The following is a 22,130-nucleotide window of genomic DNA, read 5'->3' as shown; positions in this document are numbered from 1 at the left end:
CAAATCAGTCAGCATCAAGTACAGGGAGAGTGTAGTGAACGGGTAAATTGCCATTCTGTTTAATTGTGTACAAAATTTAAAAATAACAATATTAACGCTGTTCTTCATTAAAAGTTCAGTCGGGAATAGAAAGACCCACAAATAAAAAAAATTTCTGTGTCCAGTCTCATCATTTTATGATTTGGCCACATATATTTTATTACATCATGTGAATTAGATAAAATCACATTACACTTAATGCACTGCTTTTCTAACCTACCTCAACGAGGCCTTTAGAGCTGCAGCACGAGACATATTGCATATACCCTGGTATTTTTAAAATGTACAAATAATATATTTGGCTGAGGATAATGTATATAATAGATAATAATGTCTATAGTGCACAGAGAATCTGTAATTTCTTCAATTTCAATTTTGTGCCTTCATCAGTTACTTAATATTTTATTTTAAAATATTTTTGTTCCCACTTCTTCAGCGTGTTTCCTGTGGTATTGTTCCATTTCAATTACCCCTCAATGAAAATCTTGTATTTTCTTATTTGTAATGACCAAACAGTATCATGTCACATAGGTAACTGAGACAAAGTCAAAATGTCAAACCTAAGGTAAATAATAATTAGACACGTTGCATTGACTATATTCAAAACTATACTGAAGTGCATATGTAGATGTATGAAACTGCTCAGCCTTAACAGCCCTGGAAAAGTACAACTAGTCTAAATAGTAAATATAAATATATTTAATTATAAAATAATTATGGGTGTGTGTGTGTGTTTGTGTGGCATCACAAAAAGCAAATACTGTATATCAAAGTTATATAAAGTTATTTCTTCTTCCGGCTCTCAACGAAGGCGGACGCATCTTCCCCCTCTCTCCTCTCCCTTTTTTCCCCTGCTTTGCATCTCACGTCTCGTCCTGTCTTGTCTAAACCTTGGAAGCCTCTCTCCGCACTGCTCTCTAAATCTAAAATCATGGAATTGGTCAACTGGTCTCTCAACGCAATTGACAGGATCTTCTCGACGAGAAGCCCGGGTTCGGGGGAACCTGTCTGCCCTGGCGGAACGTACGCCGCTGGCTACATGAGGGACTCCTGGGAGGAGTGGAGGGTCGTGTGCCTGGCGATTCTTTCCGTTGAGGACATCGAAGATCTCTACATATTCGGAACTGTGATATCAGGCTTTCTGCTGATTGGATTACGCATTGCCCTGGTGTATCGGAAAATTCGGAAGACGGTGACAGCAGTCCAAATCCCAGAAGATGACCAGAATGGACAAACAGAGTAAGTCGTGTCTATTGGAATACGACTGCTCGCCCTAACCCAAACAATCATAATCTAATTTGCGTTCCGGCCCCCGCAGCACCCGCCTTGGCCAAGGCCGGTGCTGGAACAACTCCCCCACGAGATCGCTGCAGTGAGACGCTTCTACACACACACACATTCACGGACACCTCTTACATGTACATATGCAACTCACAACCCAACCCCATCCCACGCCTTCGCCGCTTCCTCCCATCCAGTGCGGCGGGCGGGGTCCGATGGCTGCGCCTTAATGGCAGCGGCTGAGGCTGGCTGCCTGTCTGCACTGGAATCACCTCCTCCCCCCTTTCCCCCCTCCCCTGGAGCAAATTGTCTTGAGTCATTGTGTTGTAAGATGTGTTTGTTTATATATGCTTATGTTGCTGAGTTTTTTTCCCGAATCCCACACTGTACCCCCCCCCCCCCCCCCCCCAGGAGTATAGTTTGGGTTCTGTTATTTTTTTCTCCTCTCCTCTCCACTTGTTTTTTCCCCATTCCTTGGGAAAAAAATTCCTTGTACGTGAAAACATACTTGGCAATAAACCTGATTCTGATTCTGATTCTGATGCTGATTCTGATAACAACTCAGTGGAAGACTATTCACATTTGTGTTTTGTTGACTTTCCTAAAAAAAAAAGTTTCTGTTTTGCTCTAAACAGCAATGGAAACCCAGCTACAATTGTTTCCTCAACCATGATCTTTCCCTAAACCTAACTAAGTTTATTTTATTTACTTTCACTTATTACTTTCTCATCACTGCGTCACAGTGCAGAGTAGTATGTCTTGATGTCTGTTATGTGCATATGGCATTAAAAGAAGAGATAGCAGTGTTACTGTAAGCAGTAGCAGTATTAACAACTGTCAGTGAGGCCTGTGAGGAGAGATAGAGAGCTGCTTGTGTATCTGTGGCTCCAGCTGTGTGTGTGACAAGTCAGCTAAAAGTTACATTTTACATTTGATTGATAAATCACAGCACAGGTGTCCTCACAGAGTAGGTCACTGATGGAAGCTATGTGGTGCCAAAACTGTGGCTGTTGAAAGTTTTTCTCTCCACTGTCACCAAGTGCTGCTCATTTTGGGAAATGTTTGGTTTCTCTCTATAACATTGTCAGGTCTTGACCGTACCATGTAAAGTGCCTTAAGATGATGGTTATTGTGGTTTGGTGCCATAGAATTAAAATTGAATTGAAATGGTTGGGGTTGTTGTGTTTTCGTGGGATGAAATGAAATTTGAAGATGCTTGCTAAGACATAAATACAATGAGTACGAGGGCTCAAAGTGTTTCTTGAGGTTTAAGAAGGAGGATGGAGCAACTTTGGAGGTCTGCCTCTGCCAGGAAAAGAAAAATGACATATATCAAAAGTCCAAATGACAAAAATATTTTTACTTATCTTGCTGTTTTGAAATATTTATAATTATTTAATCCATTTTACTCTGTAAGTCAGAATTTCAAAAATTCATAAACTTGGCTTTCTCTGATTTATTTTTTATTTTTACTTTTGCCATTCCTGATTTTCATCCCTTTTTTTCCTTTCCAGGAGAAGTGGGCTTTCAGACTGTGGTCCTGTTACACAGCATGGTTAACTTTAGAGTCATATTTGGGGACAGGGAGAGGGGCACATTTATGTGGAAGTAAACATGTTTTTTACAAATACAAAAGGTAGCATATTGCAAAGAAACTGTGGGTAGAATCGCTGTCAGAAAAAAAATTAATACCAGTTACAAGAATATGGGAGAGGCCTGTTAAAAAGTAATATAAATGTAAAATAGTGAGTGATGTTCAACCATGGGACCTTTGTGACCTCTCAAATCTCAGTAAATGACTCTTGTTCTAATCTTCCTTGTTCTAATCCTTCATGTTATAGACATCATCAGCAAAATGAAAATAAAATCTCAACATTTTGCAGAGTTGGAGCGTTAAGTCAGTTTTATTCATACTGACCAAAATCACAAACCACAAATGTGACTGTGTGTAAACAGAAAAGTTCATAACACATTTCAAGAATTTAAGTGTACACTTATTGGAATATTCAGCGAGGATAGCAAGCGACTCACTTATGTATGTAATGTGTGTCTACTGTACCTCGTACCAAATTTCACACTGGCACAGGCCTTTTGATACTTGGTACATAGGTGTTCAGCAGACATATGAAAAGTGAAAAGGACCTGACCTCTGTCTCAACCTACTGCAGTTGCATCAAAATGTTCTGAAATTATCAAATTGTACTTACAGTCAAGACAGTTGATAGTAACTATAATAATTTACTTCAGTTGCCACTTTGACTCTGTCTCTGTAAAGAGAGAGTGCGAAGTGCTTTTCATTTCCCCGCTGCTAATAAATGCATTCAGTGAACTTCTCTCAGCACAACAACCAAATGTTTCTAAAACTGCTGATTTGAAATCAGACTTTTACATGTGACACGGATTTTCGACAGTTTCAGACCGTACATTACAGGATTGAAGAGTGGTGGGCATGTAAGAAAATATAGTGATAAAAATATTCGCAACATATTTGGAACACTGCTCATATTAAACCTGCTCTGTAATATTTCAAAGCTGGCCCCAAAAGAAAAGTTGAGCAGAGAAGCAAGGTGAGGTGTGCAGGTACTAACAGCTTTCTGTCTGGTCTGCTTAGGACCAGAAAAACACACTTTGAGAATCTTGATGTAAGTGTAAAGGATTAAGATTAGAGGACCAAAGACTGAGAGAGCACTAACAAATAGTCCATAGATGTTATTGGCTCTGGTGTCAGAGCAGGCCAGTTTCACAATAGAGTGGTTGTCACAGTAAACTTTGTTTATGATGTTCCCACATAACTGTAAAGGAACAATCAAAGGCAGTGTGCAAAAATTCACAAGAATAGGTGGTAACCATGTTGCAGCAATAAGCATGGCAACTTTGTTAAATGTCATACGTGTGTTATATTGTAGAGGATAACAGATAGCGAGGTATCTGTCATAAGACATGATGGCTAAGTTTAAAAATTCTACACTTCCGTAAGAGTACACACAGAAAATCTGCAGGAAACAGAAAGAGGCAGAAACAGTGTGAATGTCAGAGAGGATCTGAACCAGCAGGAATGGAAACAACCCTGTACTACCATACAGTTCATTTACAAACAGGCTGCAAAGAAACAGGTACATGGGTTCATGTAAGCTCCTGTTTATACAGATAGAAACAATCAGCAGAACATTGGCACAAATAATAAAAATATACAGAGACATAACAAACATGAAATATATATATTTAAACAGCCCAGAGTCAAAGTAAGCGGCAAGACTGAAATTAAAAACCCGTGTAGAGTTTATCATGATCCTCCTTTGGTTCACAGCAACTTCACTATGAACACATCAAGAGTTTAGTTTGTCACATTTTGCTTTAGCTTTAACTGATAGTTATAATGTAACTGTTTTGAACATCTGCTTGTTTTGCACAATGTGCAGCTGAAATATCAAGCACATATAAACAGAGGTAAACATGATAATACTCAAAAGATTCATTATCATTGGTCCAATTTTAACATACAAATCCCCAAATGTAGAATTTCCTGCTTAGGTTAAAAATTACAAAACAAAGTTTGTGACAGTGTGAATTTGAGTATTCACCTGACATCCGGCTGTAGTCATATAGTCCCTCCTAACTGAGCTGAAACTCAGCTTCAGCTTCTTTTAACTCTTCAAGGCAGAGGGAACAGCAGCAGCATGCCCTCATTATGAAACACTAATTGATTCTCATGTTTATGTCAGCAAAAAAGAAAACATTGTCAAACACCTGCTTTTATAAAGAATATGAGAAACATAACAAATGCAGATGCCTCCACACAGGTGCACCGGTGTGCAGGCCCAGATGATTCTGAGTCTGTATGAAGATGGCAAGAGGACAATATGTAAATGACTATGAAAGAGGGTTCATCGTTGGAGCACTGATGGCAGGAGCTTCTGTGAAAGTGATAGTTCGGGTTATTTGATGTGCGGTTGTGTGAGATAGTCATGCATAGTCAGTGTATTACCTGCAGTAAATTCAGATCAGTGCGTTGCCAGTTAGGAGAGGCAGCAAGGAACACAGCACGCTAGCAGAGCAATGTGCTGCTGTGCATGGGGCGAACAGGAAAAAAAATGTTTTTTAGACACTTTAAAGACATCCACCGAAACAATATCCATTTAAATGTTTGCTTCATTTAGAATATTCTCAGCGCTTTATCTTCTCGCCAAAACAGCACTTTCCTTTGGTACTACATTTTTCTCCAACCACTGAACTACCATATATATATGCACAAGCGTACCTACGGCACGCACTGTATTATACCACAGGTTAGCTGAGTGAATCAGATGGAGCTAAATTTCACTTTGTTTTGACAGGAAGATAAAGCGCTGAAAATATTCTAAATGAAATCACCCCAATATTTGAAATGACGTCTAAAGTACTTTTTTCTGCTGGCTCCGTGCACAGCAACAGTTACTCTAAACTAGCAGCATGCAGATTTGAATCAACTGCAGATAATACACTGACTATCCATGACTACCTCTAATTACCCCACCTATCACTTTAAGGCTTAAAGGATATCTGGACCCAAATGCAGACAACATAAAAAAATGTCAGGTCCAAACATGATTTATTAACAAAACTAACTTACATTAGTAGGGTGATACAATCTGATTAAGCAGCAACACACATAAGGACCAAGAAGCAAACACAATGGTGGGGAAACGAGACAAAGACAGGAAATGAAATGTACACAGAATGCAAGTAATTTCGAAGTCCAAACATAAAGTGTCCTTGGATCATGACAGGGTTAAAACAAAAGTCCAGCAGGGCAGGTGGAGGAGTCGAGAGGAGGGATCAAGGGACCAGTGGACAGGGGGCTGAGGAAAGTAGCTTGGGAACACAGGACAACAGCCTGAGGGCTCGGCTGGAGGGGTAGAGCATGAGACCTCGGGCAGCTGGCTTGGAAACCAAACAAGCTGAGCAGAGGAATGGGGCTGGAGACAGGTTGAGCAGACAGAATGGACAGCTTGGGAGGGCAACCTTAAGGCCTCACAGACAGACTGGGCAGCTCTGGAGGATGGCCTGGAGGCCGGATAGACAGGCAGAGCCATTTTGGAGAGCATTGGCATGTGTCTCCGTCAGTAAAGCTGGAAGCCGGAGGCCAATGGCAATGACTAGGCCGAGCTGGAAACAGCAAAGGTGTGTCCCCATGGGAAGCTGGTTGGTAGTGCAGCATCACAAACAGCCCTTCTGGAGAGCGAGCAAGAGTTGCTGACAGGATCAGGGGCTGGAGGCAACTGGACCGCAAACAGGAATCCAGGATCTGGACTACCAACTGGACACCAGGAGTGGATTTTGGCCAGATCACTGACTGGAAATGAGGAGTAGGATTCGGCCAGTTCAATGACTGGGGATCAGGAGCAGGTGTCATCTGGGCTGCAGATGGAGAACAAGGAGCTGGTGTCAGGGAGACAGCCAATGGGGAACAAGGAGCAGGTGTTGGCCAGACCACCATCTCAGGAACAGACAAGATGTTGACTCGGACCACTGAAACAGGTGATGTGTCGGTCAGGGTGGCTGACTCAGGAACAAACGAGATGTCGAATTTGACCCCTGATGCTGGAACAGGAGAGGTATCAGCCAGGACAGTTGAATCATGACAAGACATAGGAATAAACAAGGTGTTGAACATGACCCTTGATCTTGGAATAAGTGATCTGGGGTGGTTGACTCAGGAACATACTAAGGAGCAGATAAAGCATTGACCAGGACCCCCAATGCTGGAATAAGTGAGACATTGGCTGTGGTGGTTGACATGTCAATCCTGAATGCTGGAGCAGACAGAACATTGGCCAGGAACCTAAACACAGGACCAGGTGAGATGTTGTCCAGAACCACAAACTCAGGAACAGGCCAGATGTTTACCACAACCCTCAACACTGGAACAGGTAAGGCATCAGCCAGCATGGTCAACTCAGAAACAGGCAAGGCATTGACCGGGATGCTGGGCAGCAGAGACTCATGGTCATTGGATAGCTGAGGCTCTGAATAGCTGGGCAGCTGAGGCTTGGGGTTGTTGTCATCTTGGGCCAGTTGTCACTGGGCAACTGAGGCTGGGGATCAATGGGCAGCTTGGAAAACTGGTGCTGGCTCAGGCTCAGACAGGTTGCTCGAAACTTGAAGCTGAGGCCTGGCCTGACTAGAGTACAGGGTCTCTGTGGAACCAGGCTGCTAAATCTCCCTTAGCCATGATGTTCTTTTCTCCGTCTGTGGCCTCCACAGAGCCCTGAGAAATTGGCCAAGTGAGTTCCCCAAAAAGGGGAATGTTCAGAATCATCCAGGTCAGATGGAAGGCAAAAACATTGGGGAGAGGACAATCCTGAAGACCCACCACTGGAGGTTTTAAGGCTCACAAGCCAAGGTGCAGGCTGGAGTTTAGCATGTTGGTGACTAGCAGGGCTGCTAACTACTGCTTGGCTCTCTCCCTCTCATTCCACCTCATCCAGTTTGCCTGTCCCTCAGCCTGCTATCTACTTATACGCTTCCTAGTCGGCTATCCTTTCGCTATCCCAGCCTCCAGCCAAGGTGGCAATCTTCACATGCAACCAGCTCTAGTGGTCTCTTTACATATTGGCTGATTCTAACATGGAGGACCCTGAGCAGTCCCCTTTTTGGGGAACTCGTCTGGCCATTTTCCCATAGTTCCATGGAGGCTGCAGAAGAAGACTTTGATTAGACTCCCAGCCTGAATACACCTCCATGCCAATATTTATAGATATTCTTAGTGCCACCTAATGACAACAAAAAAACATTATGTTTTACTCTTTGATGTACTCCTCTTAGCAAGTTGACCAGAACCTCCTCAAATGTTGTGACAAAATACTTCAGATACTGATGATGCGTCATTGCAAAACTTGTGAGTTTCCATATAAGGGTGTGGCTCTGCCTGTGCACCAAATCTTGCAACAGGAAGTTAACTCTGTAATACCTTGTCCATTCTGACCCAAACTTTGTCAGGAGATGCATGTGTCTTGGTAGTATGATGCTTCCCTGTGAAAATTGTGAATTTTTGTTGAACAGCATGCTTCCAGTGGCAGGGGCTAATTTCGATGTTTCACCATTAAAAATAAGCTTGTTCTAACACCAGTATGCATTGTCCAAACTGTCCCAAATTTTATTAGTTTGATAAGAGTCATGGCCTGAAAACATCTCACATCTATATATTTATCAAAAATCGTAGTGCCATCTAATGACAACATGAAACATAATTTTTTATTCTTTTATATATTTGTCCAAACAGGTTTATCAGAAGCTCTTCAAACATGGTGAAAACAGACTTCAGACCTTGATGATGTTTCATTGCAAAAATTGTGAGTTTTCATGTAAGAGTATGGCTGTGATGGCATGGCAAATTTTGCAACAGGAAGTTAATGTAACTCTCTTATTTTTTGTTCAATCTGCTCCGAAAGTGGTAAAATGATGCTTAACACCACGATGATGCTTCACTGTGAAAAGTGTGACTTTCCATTGAACGGTGTGGCTGTGCTGGCACATGACATTTTCGTTGTGTGCCCTATCATTGATATAATGGTACAGTGTGGGCGTATTGCATCGTCTCTGGCTTCTTTGTGTGGACACAATTAAAAATTAAAGTAGAAATGCATTGCCTTCAGTGGCCTTAACTCTACTATATATTGTCCAGTCTTCCCCAAATTTCATATTTGATGGCAGTGTCACAGTAAAGATATCTGCCTACTAATATGAAGTCATAGTCATAGTGCCAGTGACAGTCAGCATTTGATCTACATGACATTTTCATTGTGTGGTCTACACCTGATAGAGACACATAATGTGTACTTGTTGTGTAGTCTCTGACTCCAGAATAGAAACCTTTATTGTCACTGGACAAAATATACAATGAAATTTGGAGACCTACTCCTGATCCATTCAAACAGAAACAGTCAAAAGACACAAAAGAACATTTCACTTAAAAAAGACTTTGCTCTTAGAATAATACTTAAAATAAATAGAAATACAGTGCTTTACCAAGTGGGCTTTAGTTTACTGTGTATATTAAAATAGAGTGATAATTACAAACGGCTGGTGTCCAGGATGGAAAGGGTTTTTGGTTATTTTTCTGGTCCTGCTGAGGCACTGAGAGCCACAGTGTGCTGCTGCTTTGCCTGGCCTAATGTGAGCCCAAATGGAATGTTGACCCCAATGGATTATTTATCAGCAAGGAAGGTAGTCAATTTAAAAATGATTGATGAGGATTTAGAAAATGAGTTGTACTTTGTATAAAGATTATAGATTAATTTAAATGACTGAGTTTCCTGTGTGTGAAACTTTTCACTTGGTTTTCTAATCCAAGATCTCTCGGAGTTTGTGTTAGTGTGGTTGCTTCAGCAACCCCAGCTGAAAACAACACATTATCCATCTTGCTTTGGTGTCACTACACAGGAGCAAGGGCCTTGTTGCCTCCAGAGTGTCCAAGTGTCCACACAGGCAGCGGCCTTGGGGGCTGGCCTTGTGTTGTTACAGATGGAAATAGCTGCTGCTGATGAAGCTGATACAAAGAGGAGGTCTGCTGGGACTCATTACTGGCAAATGATGCAGTAACAATGATGAAATCACACATCAGAGTCTCCACTGACCCTTTCTGTCCACCATACATCACACTGTGGCTCAGTCTGTGAAAGTCAAATTACAAATAAATGAATAGATTAAGAATAAAGTAATGTGTTACTGATGTGGCCATCTCCTTTATTCATTTTCTGGTAGGCGTTCAGATATCTCTAAACAGTTTGCACAAAACACACAACAGCCTCCTGCTTAATGAAATTATCAACATAAATGTGTTTACATCAAGTAGACTGGCAAACAAGGCTCAAACAGAAACAAGATGAAGAATATTTAGTAAGATATCATCATACATATAACACAGACATGTCTGTATTGTAGAAAGTATAAATAGGAAGAGGACCTTATAAGAAAATTAGAGTTTGGATTCTTGATTTTGTCTGTTACAATCCAAATGAGTTGACACAGTACTCATTAATCCTCAGCTCCAGGTAAATCTCTGTATTTCACAGTATACTGGGGTTTTTTTTGTTTTTGTTTTTGTGCTTTTTATGTCTCTATTTATAGTTGCAGTGAGAGAGAGACAGGAACGTTGGGGAGAGAGAGGGGATCACATGCAGCAAAGGGCTGTGAGTCGAATTCTAACCTCAGGCCCCTGTAGTTAGGACTAAACCATAATGGTACGAGCTCTACCAGGTCAGCCACTGAGGCATCCCCCATAGTATACTGTAATTGTGCCCAGCAGTGATGCATTTTATGTCATACAGTGGGTTTGCTGGAGTTGAAGAGGGTGTTCTGTTGTGCCCCGCTTGCAACACAATACAACATGCTGAAGGTTCCTAGATGAAATATGTGGGTAGCAACCTTCAGCATATTGTACAGTGTGTATGGGGGTCACACAGTAACACTACTGGAAACAACATGCAGCTGTCTGTTAGGTGCCTGTGTTTCGCCTCCAGATATGTTTACAATGTACATACAAGCTGTGTCTCAATTCAGGAGCTGCATCCTTTGGAGAACGTGGTCTATGACCTATGAAGGCTGAACTGAAAATGAGGTCTGGTCTACAGAAGACTGTCGCTTTGCGTCATCAGTTATACCCACCTTTACCGTTGCGTTACAAAGCACAGCTCCTGTCGCCTAGGACAACATGTAACTTTTTTCCAAAAAACTTAAGATTGTAAGGCCCTGGATTTTAATAGTTGTACTGTTAGCTGTTAGCTGAAACCTAATACTTAGATTTAAAAGTGTAACCCTCAGGCTTTCTGTTGGTGTTGTTTTCTTTCATTACTGGCATGAATCTTGGGATAGGTGGGGCCATGAAAGATCCACCTGTTGAATTCTTCTTTGCTTAGGAAAAGAAGGCCACATTTCTCAGCTGCTATTGAGGGAGCCTTCTAAATGCATGCAATTGGTCTTCAAATGAACTGGGACACAGCTATAGACAACAGAACAAGGAGTAACCATAGCGGATGAAACAGAGCAGCTACAGCAGCAGTATGGTGGAGACTATGGCAGGAAAACCTAGGAGGTGTCCAAGAAAAGTTTCTGAGGATCCAGATCAAAAATAAACTCTGTTCATAGGAATTACGGTCTAAAAATCGATTGCTGAAAGAAGAGTAGGGGCTGAGGGCAGACATGGATGTTGCCTTGCTGTTCTTGGACAGGCTAGTGTTTGTAAAATATTTGGAGGCTACATAATTATTACATTTACTCTACCTAAATAATGAATTATTTTCTTGTAACTGTGAAAAATTTCCTGTGTTTGACAGTGTTTGTTACTCTCATTGTCAGAGGGGAGAGACAAAAGTTCCACACTGCAGGTTTTAATATTGTGATCAAGATCTGTACTATAGGGACATTGTACAGTATAAGAATAAACTTTTCAGGTTTAGGTCAAGGTCACCTAAGGCGACCTCACAAAACATGAGTTTGGCCTTGTGAACGCAATATCTCAAGAACTCCTCAAGAGAATCCCTTCAAACTTGGCATACATGCCCACTCAGACTTAACAACAAAATGATTAGATTTTGGTGGTCAAAGGTCAACGTCACGGTGACCACACAAAACATGGTTTTGGCCTTCTGAATGTAATATCTCTACAAAGCCTTGAGGGAACTTCTTAAAATTTGGTACAAACATTCACTTGGACTCAAGGACAAAACAATTAGATTGGCTTGGTCAAAGGTGAGGTCAGTGTAACCTCACAAAACACTTTTTAGCCATTACTCAATCCCATGGTGTGCCCTGATGGATGCTTTATGTTTGTACACTATTGGACTTTGTTGGAGTCTTTGTTTTGACTTTTGCCTCTATTCCTGTTTTATTTTGAACTACTTCCTGTCTTTGTCCCGTTTCCCTCCTTGTTGATTGACTGCCCAAGCCTAATGTACAGTGCATCCGGAAAGTATTCACAGCGCTTCACTTTTTCCACATTTTGTTATGTTACAGCCTTATTCCAAAATGGATTAAATTCATTTCTTGCCTCAGAATTCTACACACAATACCCCATAATGACAAAGTGAACAAATATATTAAAAATAAGAAACAAAAAAAATCACATGTACATAAGTATTCACAGACTTTGCTCAATACTTTGTTGAAGTGCCTTTGGCAGCAATTAAAGCCTCAAGTCTTTTTGAGTATGATACTACAAGCTTGGCACACCTATTTTTGGGCAGTTTCTCCCATTCATCTTTGCAGAACCTCTCAAGCTCCATCAAGTTGGATGGGGAGCGTCGGTGCACAGCCATTTTCAGATCTCTCCAGAGATGTTCAATCAGGTTCAAGTCTGGGCTCTGGCTGGGCCACTCAAGGACATTCACAGAGTTGTCCCGAAGCCACTCCTTTGTTATCTTGGCTGTGTGCTTAGGGTCGTTGTCCTGTTGGAAGATGAACCTTCGCCCAGTCCAAGGTCCAGAGCACTCTGGAGCAGGTTATCATCAAGGATGTCTCTGTACATTGCTGCATTCATCTTTCCCTGGACCCTGACTAGTCTCCCAGTTCCTGCTGCCGAAAAACATCACCCCCGGGATGATGCTGCCACCACCATGCTTGACTGTAGGGATGGTACCAGACATAAGGCTTGGCATTCAGGCCAAAGAGTTCAATCTATTTTTCATCAGACCAGAGAATTTTGTTTCTCATGGTCTGAGAGTCTTTCAGGTGCCTTTTGGCAAACTCTTGGTGGGCTGTCATGTGCCTTTTACTGAGGAATGGCTTCCGTCTGGCCACTCTACCATACAGGCCTGATTGGCTGAGCGCTGCAGAAATGGTTGTCCTTCTGGAAGGTTCTCCTCTCGCCACAGAGCAACGCTGGAGCACTGTCAGAGTGACCATCGGGTTCTTGGTCGATTGCCCGGGCTTCCAGCTCTAGGAAGAGTCCTGGTGGTTCCAAACTTCTTCCATTTACGGATGATGGAGGCCACTGTGCTCATTGGGACCTTCAATGCTGCAGGAATTTTTCTGTACTATTCCCCAGATCTGTGCCTCGATACAATCCTGTCTTGGAGGTCTACAGACAATTCCTTGGACTTCATGGCTTGGTTTGTGCTCTAACATGCACTGTCAACTATGGGACCTTATATAGACAGGTGTGTGCCTTTCCAAATCATGTCCAATCAATTGATTTTACCACTGGTGGACTCAAGTTGTAGAAACATCTGAAGGATGATCAGTGGAAACAGGATGCACCTGAGCTCAATTTTGAGTGTCATGGCAAAGGCTGTGAATACTTATGTACATGTGATGTTTTTTGTTTTTTATTTTTAATATATTTGCAAAACTTTCAAGCAAACTTTTTTCCACTTTGTCATTATGGGGTATTGTGTGTAGAATTTTGAGATAAAAGATTAATTTAATCCATTTTGGAATAAGGCTGTAATATAACAAAATGTGGAAAAAGTGAAGCACTGTGAAAACTTTCGGATGCACTGCATTTCATCTGTGACTCCCTTGTCTGTATTGAGTTTCTGTGCATGTGTGTTATACTTGAATTTGGATTTATTTCCCTGTTCCTTACTCCCATGCTTCCTGTGTTTTTGGATTTTCTGGTTTTTGTTCCTGTGCCTGAGGTTCCACCAGTTTTCCTCCATTTTGAGTTCTGTAAGTTAATTACTTTTTCCATTAACCCCCTTTTTGTGTTTGTTCACAATTTGGTTCAGTTTTTCCATAAAACCTGACAGAATTAACTGACCAGAAAAAGGGCCCAGCAGCCACAGTCTCTGCTAGCCTCCATCCAGCTTTCCAGCCAGCTAGCAGAGAGCCCAGAGACTCTGACCTGCAGGATCTTAAGCAGTCCCCTTCTGCTGAACTCGCCTGGCTATTTTTCTGGGTTTCCTTGGAGGCTGCAGAGGACCACAAGGACATCATGGCTCCTGGGGAACCAACCTAGCTTTTCCTGCAAGGTATCTTGGAGTCCAAGCCCTTAGAAAGAAACAAAGGTCACAGAAACATTGGTTCCTCAAGCAGCCTTAGCCAAAGATCTCCAGCTACCAGCCACTAGTTTTCAGTAACAAGCCCAAGCCTCAGCCCCAGGTCTCCAGCTTCCAACCCAGTCCACAGTCCCAGCTGACCAGCTATCCAGAGCCCCTGTTGTCTAGAGACCATGTGCCTCTGCCTACCACCCTGGCTGAAGCCTCACCTATTCCGGTGTCGGGGGTCCTGATCGATGTCTCACCTGTTCCTGAGATGGTGGTCCTGGGCAATGTCTCACCCGTTCGTGCATCAAGGGCCCTGGCCGACGCATCAGCTGTTCCAGCATTTAGGGTCCCAGTTGACATTATGCCAGCTCCTTGTGTCCTGTCGGTGGCCCAGTCAACATCAGCTCCTGATCCCTAGTCAGCAGCCCGGTCAACATCAGCTCCTGGTTTACAGTCATCCGTCTGGTCATCTTCTGTCCCAAACTCCTGTTTGGCGGCCTGACCACCTTCAGCTCCTGATTCTCAGTCACTTGTCTGGCTGACACCAGCTCTTGGTTTCCAGTCAGCGGTTCAGCCACCTCCTTCTCCTGATCCCCATTCACTAACCTGGTCACCTCCTGCCCACCCTCCAGAGGTACTATGCCTGGGATGCCGGCCTCCTGTGCTCCCTCCAAAGGGACTCCGCCTGGGATGCCAGCCTCCTGTGCACCCTCCAAAGGGACTCTGCCTGTGATGCCAGACTCCCGCTTACCCTCCAAAGTGGCCCCATCTTCGCCGTTGGCCTCCAGCTCCACCTCTAGAGAGATCCGGTCTTCGTCGGCCTCTAGCTCCACCTCCAGAGAGACCCAGCCTTCGTTGTCAGCCTCCAGCTCCATCTCCAGAGATACTCAGCCTTCGCTACCCAGCTGCCTGGCCTGACTATCCAGCCTCTGGCCTATACAATTAACTTTGTTTTTTTTTCTCCCATTGTTTGTGCGTCTCTTCTTTTTCTCTCTCTCTGTCCTCATATTCTTCAGGTATCTCAGTGTGGTGGAAATTCTCTGCTGTTGGTGAAGAATGAAATAGAGACTTCTGCCGGCTGACAAGGTTTTTATTTTCTTTGCAAAGAAAAGGTCAATCAACACACAAGCGGTCAGAATGAAGAAAGAGAAAGAAAAAGTATGGGGAGACCTAAATATTTATACCTGAGGAAGGCCCCTCAAGAGTGTATCAAAAGGGCCTTTGATCTTGTTGCCTTTTGGCACCTTTTCTGGGGTGATGTTTCACACTTGGGGTATCCTGCAAGGTTTTGTATCTAGGTGGCAAATTAAGAGCAATTCTCACATCCAAGACTGTCAATCAGCTCCACTTTGCTGGGTGATTTCTAATGTATAATTTGCCCATTATAATGCATTAAAGACCTGAAAAGGACAAATAACCCAGGTCAGGATAGGACCGGTGAGGCAGTTACGCTTTTTTAGGTCAGTTCAAGTGGGACTCCCTGTGTCTGCCCTTCGTCCCCATTCAGGATGGACACAGTTCAGAATTATCATTATTTTAACACAGGCTGTCCCAACCTTACCATAGGTCCCAGAAACAGGCACACAGGTTTCAAGGAGTGCCCTTTTCCTTCTTCTATACTCCAAGATCCCCGATGCTATGTATCCTCTGTTGATGGTGTAGGACAAGGATAAAATCCTCACTCTGAATTTTGGGGTAAGCAGTTGGGTTAACAAACCAGTTTCACCATACCGGTTATCCAGGATCATCAATGTTTTAGTGAATCAAGTAACCCAAATAGAGACAGAGAACTCAGGACAACAGATATGGAGGAAAAACTTTAAAATAATGAACCTCAATACAACACACAATGTGTTGCCAAAAGTATCATTATGCAAGTGTTCTGTGAGTAACAAAATGTCTTGTTGCCCATCTCAAACCTGCATCTGACCAGTCTGCTTTCCATCTGCTTCTTTTGTCTGTGCAGTCTCTTTTTACTGGAAGGTGTGTACACACACACACATCTGCGCTTAGCATCTTTTGTGGTACGCCACTACGCTTATTACAATGAATGCTGCCCCAACACAGGATTTCCTTCCTACGTGGCTAATGTCAAGCTCAAAACTTTGCCTGTGGTCCTACCCATACCTCAACTCCTGCACAGCCCAGCATTCATTGCAAGCTATCTGCAGTGGGGCTGTTAGCCTCCTGTCCATATTTACATTCTTGTGGATGTACATATAGGCCAGGGGCCAAAAATCAGAATGTAGATAGCAACCTTTTGATGATGAAGATATAATTATTCCATCCCTGTTCTACCAACCCGAAGTCTGTTGTGCTATCTCTGACAATGTCTGCCCATTTAAGTGCTGAAATATCTGATCTGAACAAGCTGTGGTTTTAATCATTGCTCTCCTCTAGGAAGAAAACCATCCCTTACATTGGCAGTCACCCTCTCTTGGCCTGTGGCAACTGTCATACACTCAGAAAGTGTGTGATGTTGTCAGAGAACAATTTAAAGAATTACTTTACTCGCACTAATTTGAGGGAATTCAATTAATCATTTGAGGATACGTAGGACAGGGATGAAATCCTCATTCAGACTCTGGGGGGAACCAGTTGGGTCGACAAACCAGCCTCAGGATACCGCTTACACTAAAACACAAACAGCTGCAAGTCTTTCAGAAACACTGTGGGAGCTCCTCATATGTACAGCTACTAGAACTTAATGCTAATGTAAGAACAATAATAAAACAAACTGATGGAGAAATTGAGTAAATGTAAGATATTTATTGTCAGTTTAAGGGAACAAATTGCAAATCTGTTCTCACAAATTAACAACAACTTCACAATCAGTTAATAGGCTCAGTTCTGTTCCTCTTTGGTTGTGTAGCCCTGGTACTCCAGCCCAACTTCGTCTCTGTAGCCAATGACAGCATCAGACAGAGGGTATTAAAGTGTTGAGTAAGTGGTTCAGCAGAGAGAGGTGGATGGACAAGAGTCAGCGGCTGACTTCATCAACCTGCAGACAGGACACATTAAGAGACAAACTCTCAGACACTAACAAGTAAAACCAGCTGATTTCCTTTCTTCAGAGCCAAAGAGTTATCAGCTCTTCATGTTTAACTCTTCATTTTTGAGTCCTGAGACCTGAGTTACTGTATACCAGCAACACTGTTAAATGATCTCACTCCACTGTCTGGATCTGTTGATTCATCCCAGTGTGTTTTAAGTGTGTTTAGTTCCTGTACTCAAAGAGAGATGAGCAACCTCTGCTCTCTGTAAGGTTTGTTTGTGAAAGTGTTTCATGGTGTTGATGTATTCATTTTCCTTTGGCAGATATTTGCTGTTTAGAAGTCAGAGGACATACTTAAAGTTTGGCCACATCTGTTGTCAAGTGAAGTCATCTTTATTTATATCACCTTAGACCCTATGTTACCCTTAGACCCCCCTGGTTCAGACGAGGGAAAACTCTCCCTGTTTTCCAGTTAAAGGGAGAAACCTGTAGCTGAAACAGGAAGAGGAACAGAGGAAGGATCCTCCACCATAAGAGACAGATGTGTAATAGATGATATTATCACAGAGTGGACAGCTGGACCCAGAGGAAAATTACAATATGGAGAAAGACAATAACTGTTTAGGTTAAATGTTAAATAATGTGGTCCCAAAAAAACTACAGGATCAAGAAGAACTGACAGGACTGAAGTGGCAGGATAATTATCGGGAGTTTGGGTCTTGTGTTATCACAGTAGATTCTGCTGAATGTGTCCAGAATATGTTGTTCACATGTTGCTGATGTTCTTCCCTCTAATGCTGATGTGTTGACTGCTTCCTGTTTTTGTTACTCAGAGCTATAGTTAATGCCAGGTAATTTGAACAGCAGTAAGCTACTTCTTTCAGCTGACCTTTGAACCCAACAACAACATGACAAACGCAGCTGAGCTTCATGGTTGGTGAGTGACAGAGTTTCTCCTGTAGCTCTACACTGCAGGTTGCATGTTTGAGGAGATTCAAATACAAAGTCCATTATCCAATTATAAGAAATGTCCAACACAGTCCCAAAATCTTCTTCTCAACATGTTCTGGAAAAGAATGAGGTAAATCATTGCACTTATTCACCAAGAAAAAGGGGGAAATCACTTTATCTGTGCTAAAAATGGGATGAATACTCATCACTAGATAATTGGGTAATTGTGATTTCATAAACAAATGAAAAATTGACCCTCAACAGACCTACACATCTGTTGTTATGCCACAGTTATATTCACATAGAAGAAGAAGGAGATATTGAATTGTAAATGAAAAATCATCATGTTAATATCATCTGATTGTATCATTGTGCTTTCCCACTAGATTGTCTGATATGAAGCAGTTTAACTCATATTGTATATTTAACTTGATATTTTTGTGGTTTCGTCACTCAGTATTGTTGCTCTGTTTCTGCATATTGTAAATCTATAACCGCTTCAGAGACTCATACAGATTATAAAGTCTGATGAGGCTAAGTTAAAAAAAAAAGATAAAAAGCAATTTTGACTTATTTGATTAGAACTAAAATAGATTTAAATATTGTCTGGTAATATCTGGTAATCAGACAGTTGTAGCAGGCTCCAAACGTGGAGTGAATTTGGGGGTGAGGACAGAAAATCACTTCTGAAGTTATTTTGTGCAACTGCAAATCAAATCATTTGTTGTCTCTGTTTTCAGGCTGGTTGAACTAAAACCCCGGACAACATACTTGTATGTTTTGTATGTAAAATCTCAGAAGGCAAAGTAACTCCTGACTGTCTGATGAATGTAGTGGTGTACAAGTACCAAGTCGCTCAAATTTAAATGGTCAGATAAAGTACAAGTACTGCAGCACTGAAATTAGTGGGGTAAATTTACTTAGATGTAAAATGCACCTCACAGATGTTCTCACAGAGCAGGACTTTTTAATATATGTTATTTCAGTGTGGTGCTGAACACAGGTGTCACAGGGAGCAGTGTTAGTGATAGCAGTGCTAGTGTTAGCAGCAGCCACTGAGGCCTTTAAGGAGAGATAGAGAGCTGTGTGTGTATCTGTGGCTCCAGCTGTGTGTGTGACACGTCAACTAAAAGTTACATTTTACATTTGATTGATAAAAGTTACAGCACAGGTGTTCTCACAGAGCAGGTCACTCTGATGTGTGTGTGCGTGTGTGTGTGTGTGTGTGCGTGTGCGTGTGTTTATATGTGGATTATAGACTGTGTCCTTGAAGAAGTGATTGTGTTGTTAACAGTGGAAGATAAATGTGGTGTGGGTCACCACAGCAAACACAATATTTCCTGCAGCTGTGAATAAAAGTGACTTTACAGAAGAATCTGTCTCTGTTTTCAGGCTGATGGAAGTGAAACCCTGAACGAGGAGGTTGTAGGAAGAGAGGAGAATGGATAACGTCTCCTCACACAAACATTTCATCCTTGAGGGCTTTCACAAACTGGGAGCACTGAGGCCCGTCCTCTTCATCCCGTTCTTCATCATGTTCATCGTGTCTCTGTCGGCCAACTCCCTGCTGCTGTATGTCGTCATCTCACAGAGAAGTCTCCACTCCCCAATGTACATCCTCATTGCTGGTATGGCGTGTGTGGACCTGAGCCTCCCGCTCTTCTTCATCCCCCACATGCTGCTGAGCTTCCTGTTTGACTGGAGGGGGATCTCTCTGATTGGCTGCCTGACTCAGATGTATTTCATTCACTTTGTTGGAACTTTCCAGTCCACGTTACTGGTATGGATGGCACTGGACCGCTACTTTGCCATCTGCACGCCACTCTACTACCATGAACGAATGGCACTAGACAAATTTCTCAGGTTTATAATCCCACTTGTGATCAGAAACATCTTAATGATCACGGTGATTGTGAGTCTTGCAGGATCTTTGTCATTCTGTGCTTCTGATGTGATAAATCACTGTTTCTGTGAGCACATGGCCCTGGTGGAGCTGGCCTGCGGGAGCACTGCCATCAACAGTCTGGCAGGGCTGTTGACAGTGTTCCTCATCCCTGTAGCTGACTTCATCTTCATCACTGCTTCCTACATAGTCATATTCAGCTCTGTGCTGAGTTCAGGCAGATCAGGCATCAAAGCTCTTCACACCTGCATCACTCACATTGTGGTCATGGCCGTCAGCCTGACCATCGCGCTCATTGCTTTCCTGTCCTATCGAATCAGAAACAGTCTCCCTGCAGCTGTTCAGGTATTCTTCAGCACCATGTACCTGCTGTTCCCGAGCTGCTTGAACCCAATCATCTACGGCGTCAGAACCACGGAGATACGACAACACATCCTGAAGACACTGATTCATTGTGGCTTTCTCCACACTGTGCACTTCTCTTGAAAAATGAACAAACGTAAAATATCTTGATTATAAAAAATCCAATTTCCACAGGGAAAAGAGAAGTTACCAATAACAAATATGAAAATGTTCCACAGTGCAAAAAACCCAGAACCCAGAGATATAGTTGCCCAGATATTTCAAACTCTGACCCATATATGATGAAATCTGGACTGGACACACTCCAGTCACAGCATTGTAAGATGTCATATCAAGAAAAATCTCCAGATATGATCCATATTCTCGCAAGAACCTTAAAAGGATATCTCCAGATTCTTTGGGTTTTGGTGCAGTGATCCAGAGCTATGATTCAGAATTATGAGATTGATGGTCACTGTTCTCCTTTTCAGCAGGGTGAGAGGTGTCAGGCAGGAGAGGACTGCCTGAGGCCAATCATCAGTGTTCGAAATAAAAACTAAATTTTCAATCCCTTATTTCTGATTGTGTATTTGTGTGTGGTGCTGCTCTCATGGATTTTCAGTTGGTCACACTGACATGAGAAACAGTGGAGATTTAGGGAATTCATTGCCGGTTTCACAGAACAACAGTTTTACGGTTGAGTTGTTCAGGCCCAGTTCTGTCCTTCTGTCCTTACTGATCAGAACTTTTTCATTAGTTTTACATAGTTTCTTCTTTGGTTGCATGACCCTGTTGCTCTGTGGGATTTTCAGTCTCTGCAGCCGATGACAGCAGCAGACAGAGGGTATTAAGGTGCACAGTCAGGTGTTCAGCAGGGACAGGTGGGTGGAGGAGAGACAGTGGCTGATCTTTGCAGCTTGGACCTGTTCAGGTATGAACACCACTACCTTCTACAGAGCTGACCTGTCAGCAGCTTCATATCTGTGTCCTGAAATCTAATTTCTTCATACCAGTGAAACAGTCGTGAAACAGTCAGATGGTGTAGGCAGGTTAATTCACCTTGAGCTGTTTTCAGACATTTTCTAGAGTTGATGTCATAGCTCTTGATTCTAGCACCTGTTTCTGTTTTTACATCAACTTTGATTTATCTAAAAAAAAAAAAACAACAAAAAAAAAACCCCTTGGTTTAGTCTTATAATTGATTTCCTGTTTTCAGTTCTGTGTTCATGGTGAAATGAAACCCCCTGAGGAGAGATGAGTCGCCTCTGCTCTGTTTCAGAGTTCCAGTGAGTTTTGGTAATTTGACCTTTACTCTTTATGTTAAAAATCAGGCTACAGTGCTTTTAAATAGTTAATGGTTTTTAGATGTCACAACAATTTCATGTCTATATGTCAGAGTGTTAACCCACTGGCAGATTAAAAAAAATGTTAAAAACTCTTAAAACTGTTTTAAAGGAGAGTAAACCTCAGGTACAGCGACAGAGGATAGAGAATCCAAACTGGACCGACACATTGAAATGTTGTTGGCTGCTGGACCAGAAGTAGAAATACGATATGGAGAAACTCAGTGGTACAGTGTGACAATGTTAAGAAAATAAAGCGCATAACATGAAACTTTGATGAACTGAATGTAATAAGTTCAAATGACTCAGGCATA

The 22,130-nt window shown here is 42.3% G+C and overlaps 2 protein-coding genes across 2 annotated transcripts; one reads left to right on the top strand and one right to left on the bottom strand.

The window, feature by feature from the left end:
• Positions 1–1,848: 1,848 nt before the first annotated feature.
• On the bottom strand, positions 1,849–12,494 carry LOC139632343 (olfactory receptor 11A1-like). The gene has a single exon (XM_071497238.1). It carries the CDS (start codon positions 4,605–4,607, stop codon positions 3,678–3,680), a length of 930 nt encoding a protein of 309 aa, XP_071353339.1. The 5' UTR covers positions 4,608–12,494; the 3' UTR covers positions 1,849–3,677.
• Positions 12,495–14,616: 2,122 nt separating this feature from the next.
• On the top strand, positions 14,617–21,048 carry LOC139632365 (olfactory receptor 52E8-like). Its single transcript, XM_071497275.1, has one exon. The coding sequence runs from the start codon at positions 19,670–19,672 to the stop codon at positions 20,615–20,617; it is 948 nt and encodes a 315-aa protein (XP_071353376.1). The 5' UTR covers positions 14,617–19,669; the 3' UTR covers positions 20,618–21,048.
• Positions 21,049–22,130: the final 1,082 nt, after the last annotated feature.

This window comes from Trachinotus anak, unplaced genomic scaffold (genome assembly GCF_046630095.1).
Source record: "Trachinotus anak isolate AG129_WGS33_773 ecotype Australia unplaced genomic scaffold, CSIRO_AGI_Tana_v1 ptg000014l, whole genome shotgun sequence".
Classification (NCBI taxonomy): domain Eukaryota; kingdom Metazoa; phylum Chordata; class Actinopteri; order Carangiformes; family Carangidae; genus Trachinotus; species Trachinotus anak.
Note: the sequence above shows the minus strand (reverse complement) of the source record. Positions and strands in the feature narration are given on the sequence as shown.

Coding starts and splice junctions, on each gene's coding strand:
- LOC139632343 (XM_071497238.1), bottom strand. CDS start 4,607: ATGATAAACTCTACACGGGTTTTTAATTTCAGTCTTGCCGCTTACTTT.
- LOC139632365 (XM_071497275.1), top strand. CDS start 19,670: ATGGATAACGTCTCCTCACACAAACATTTCATCCTTGAGGGCTTTCAC.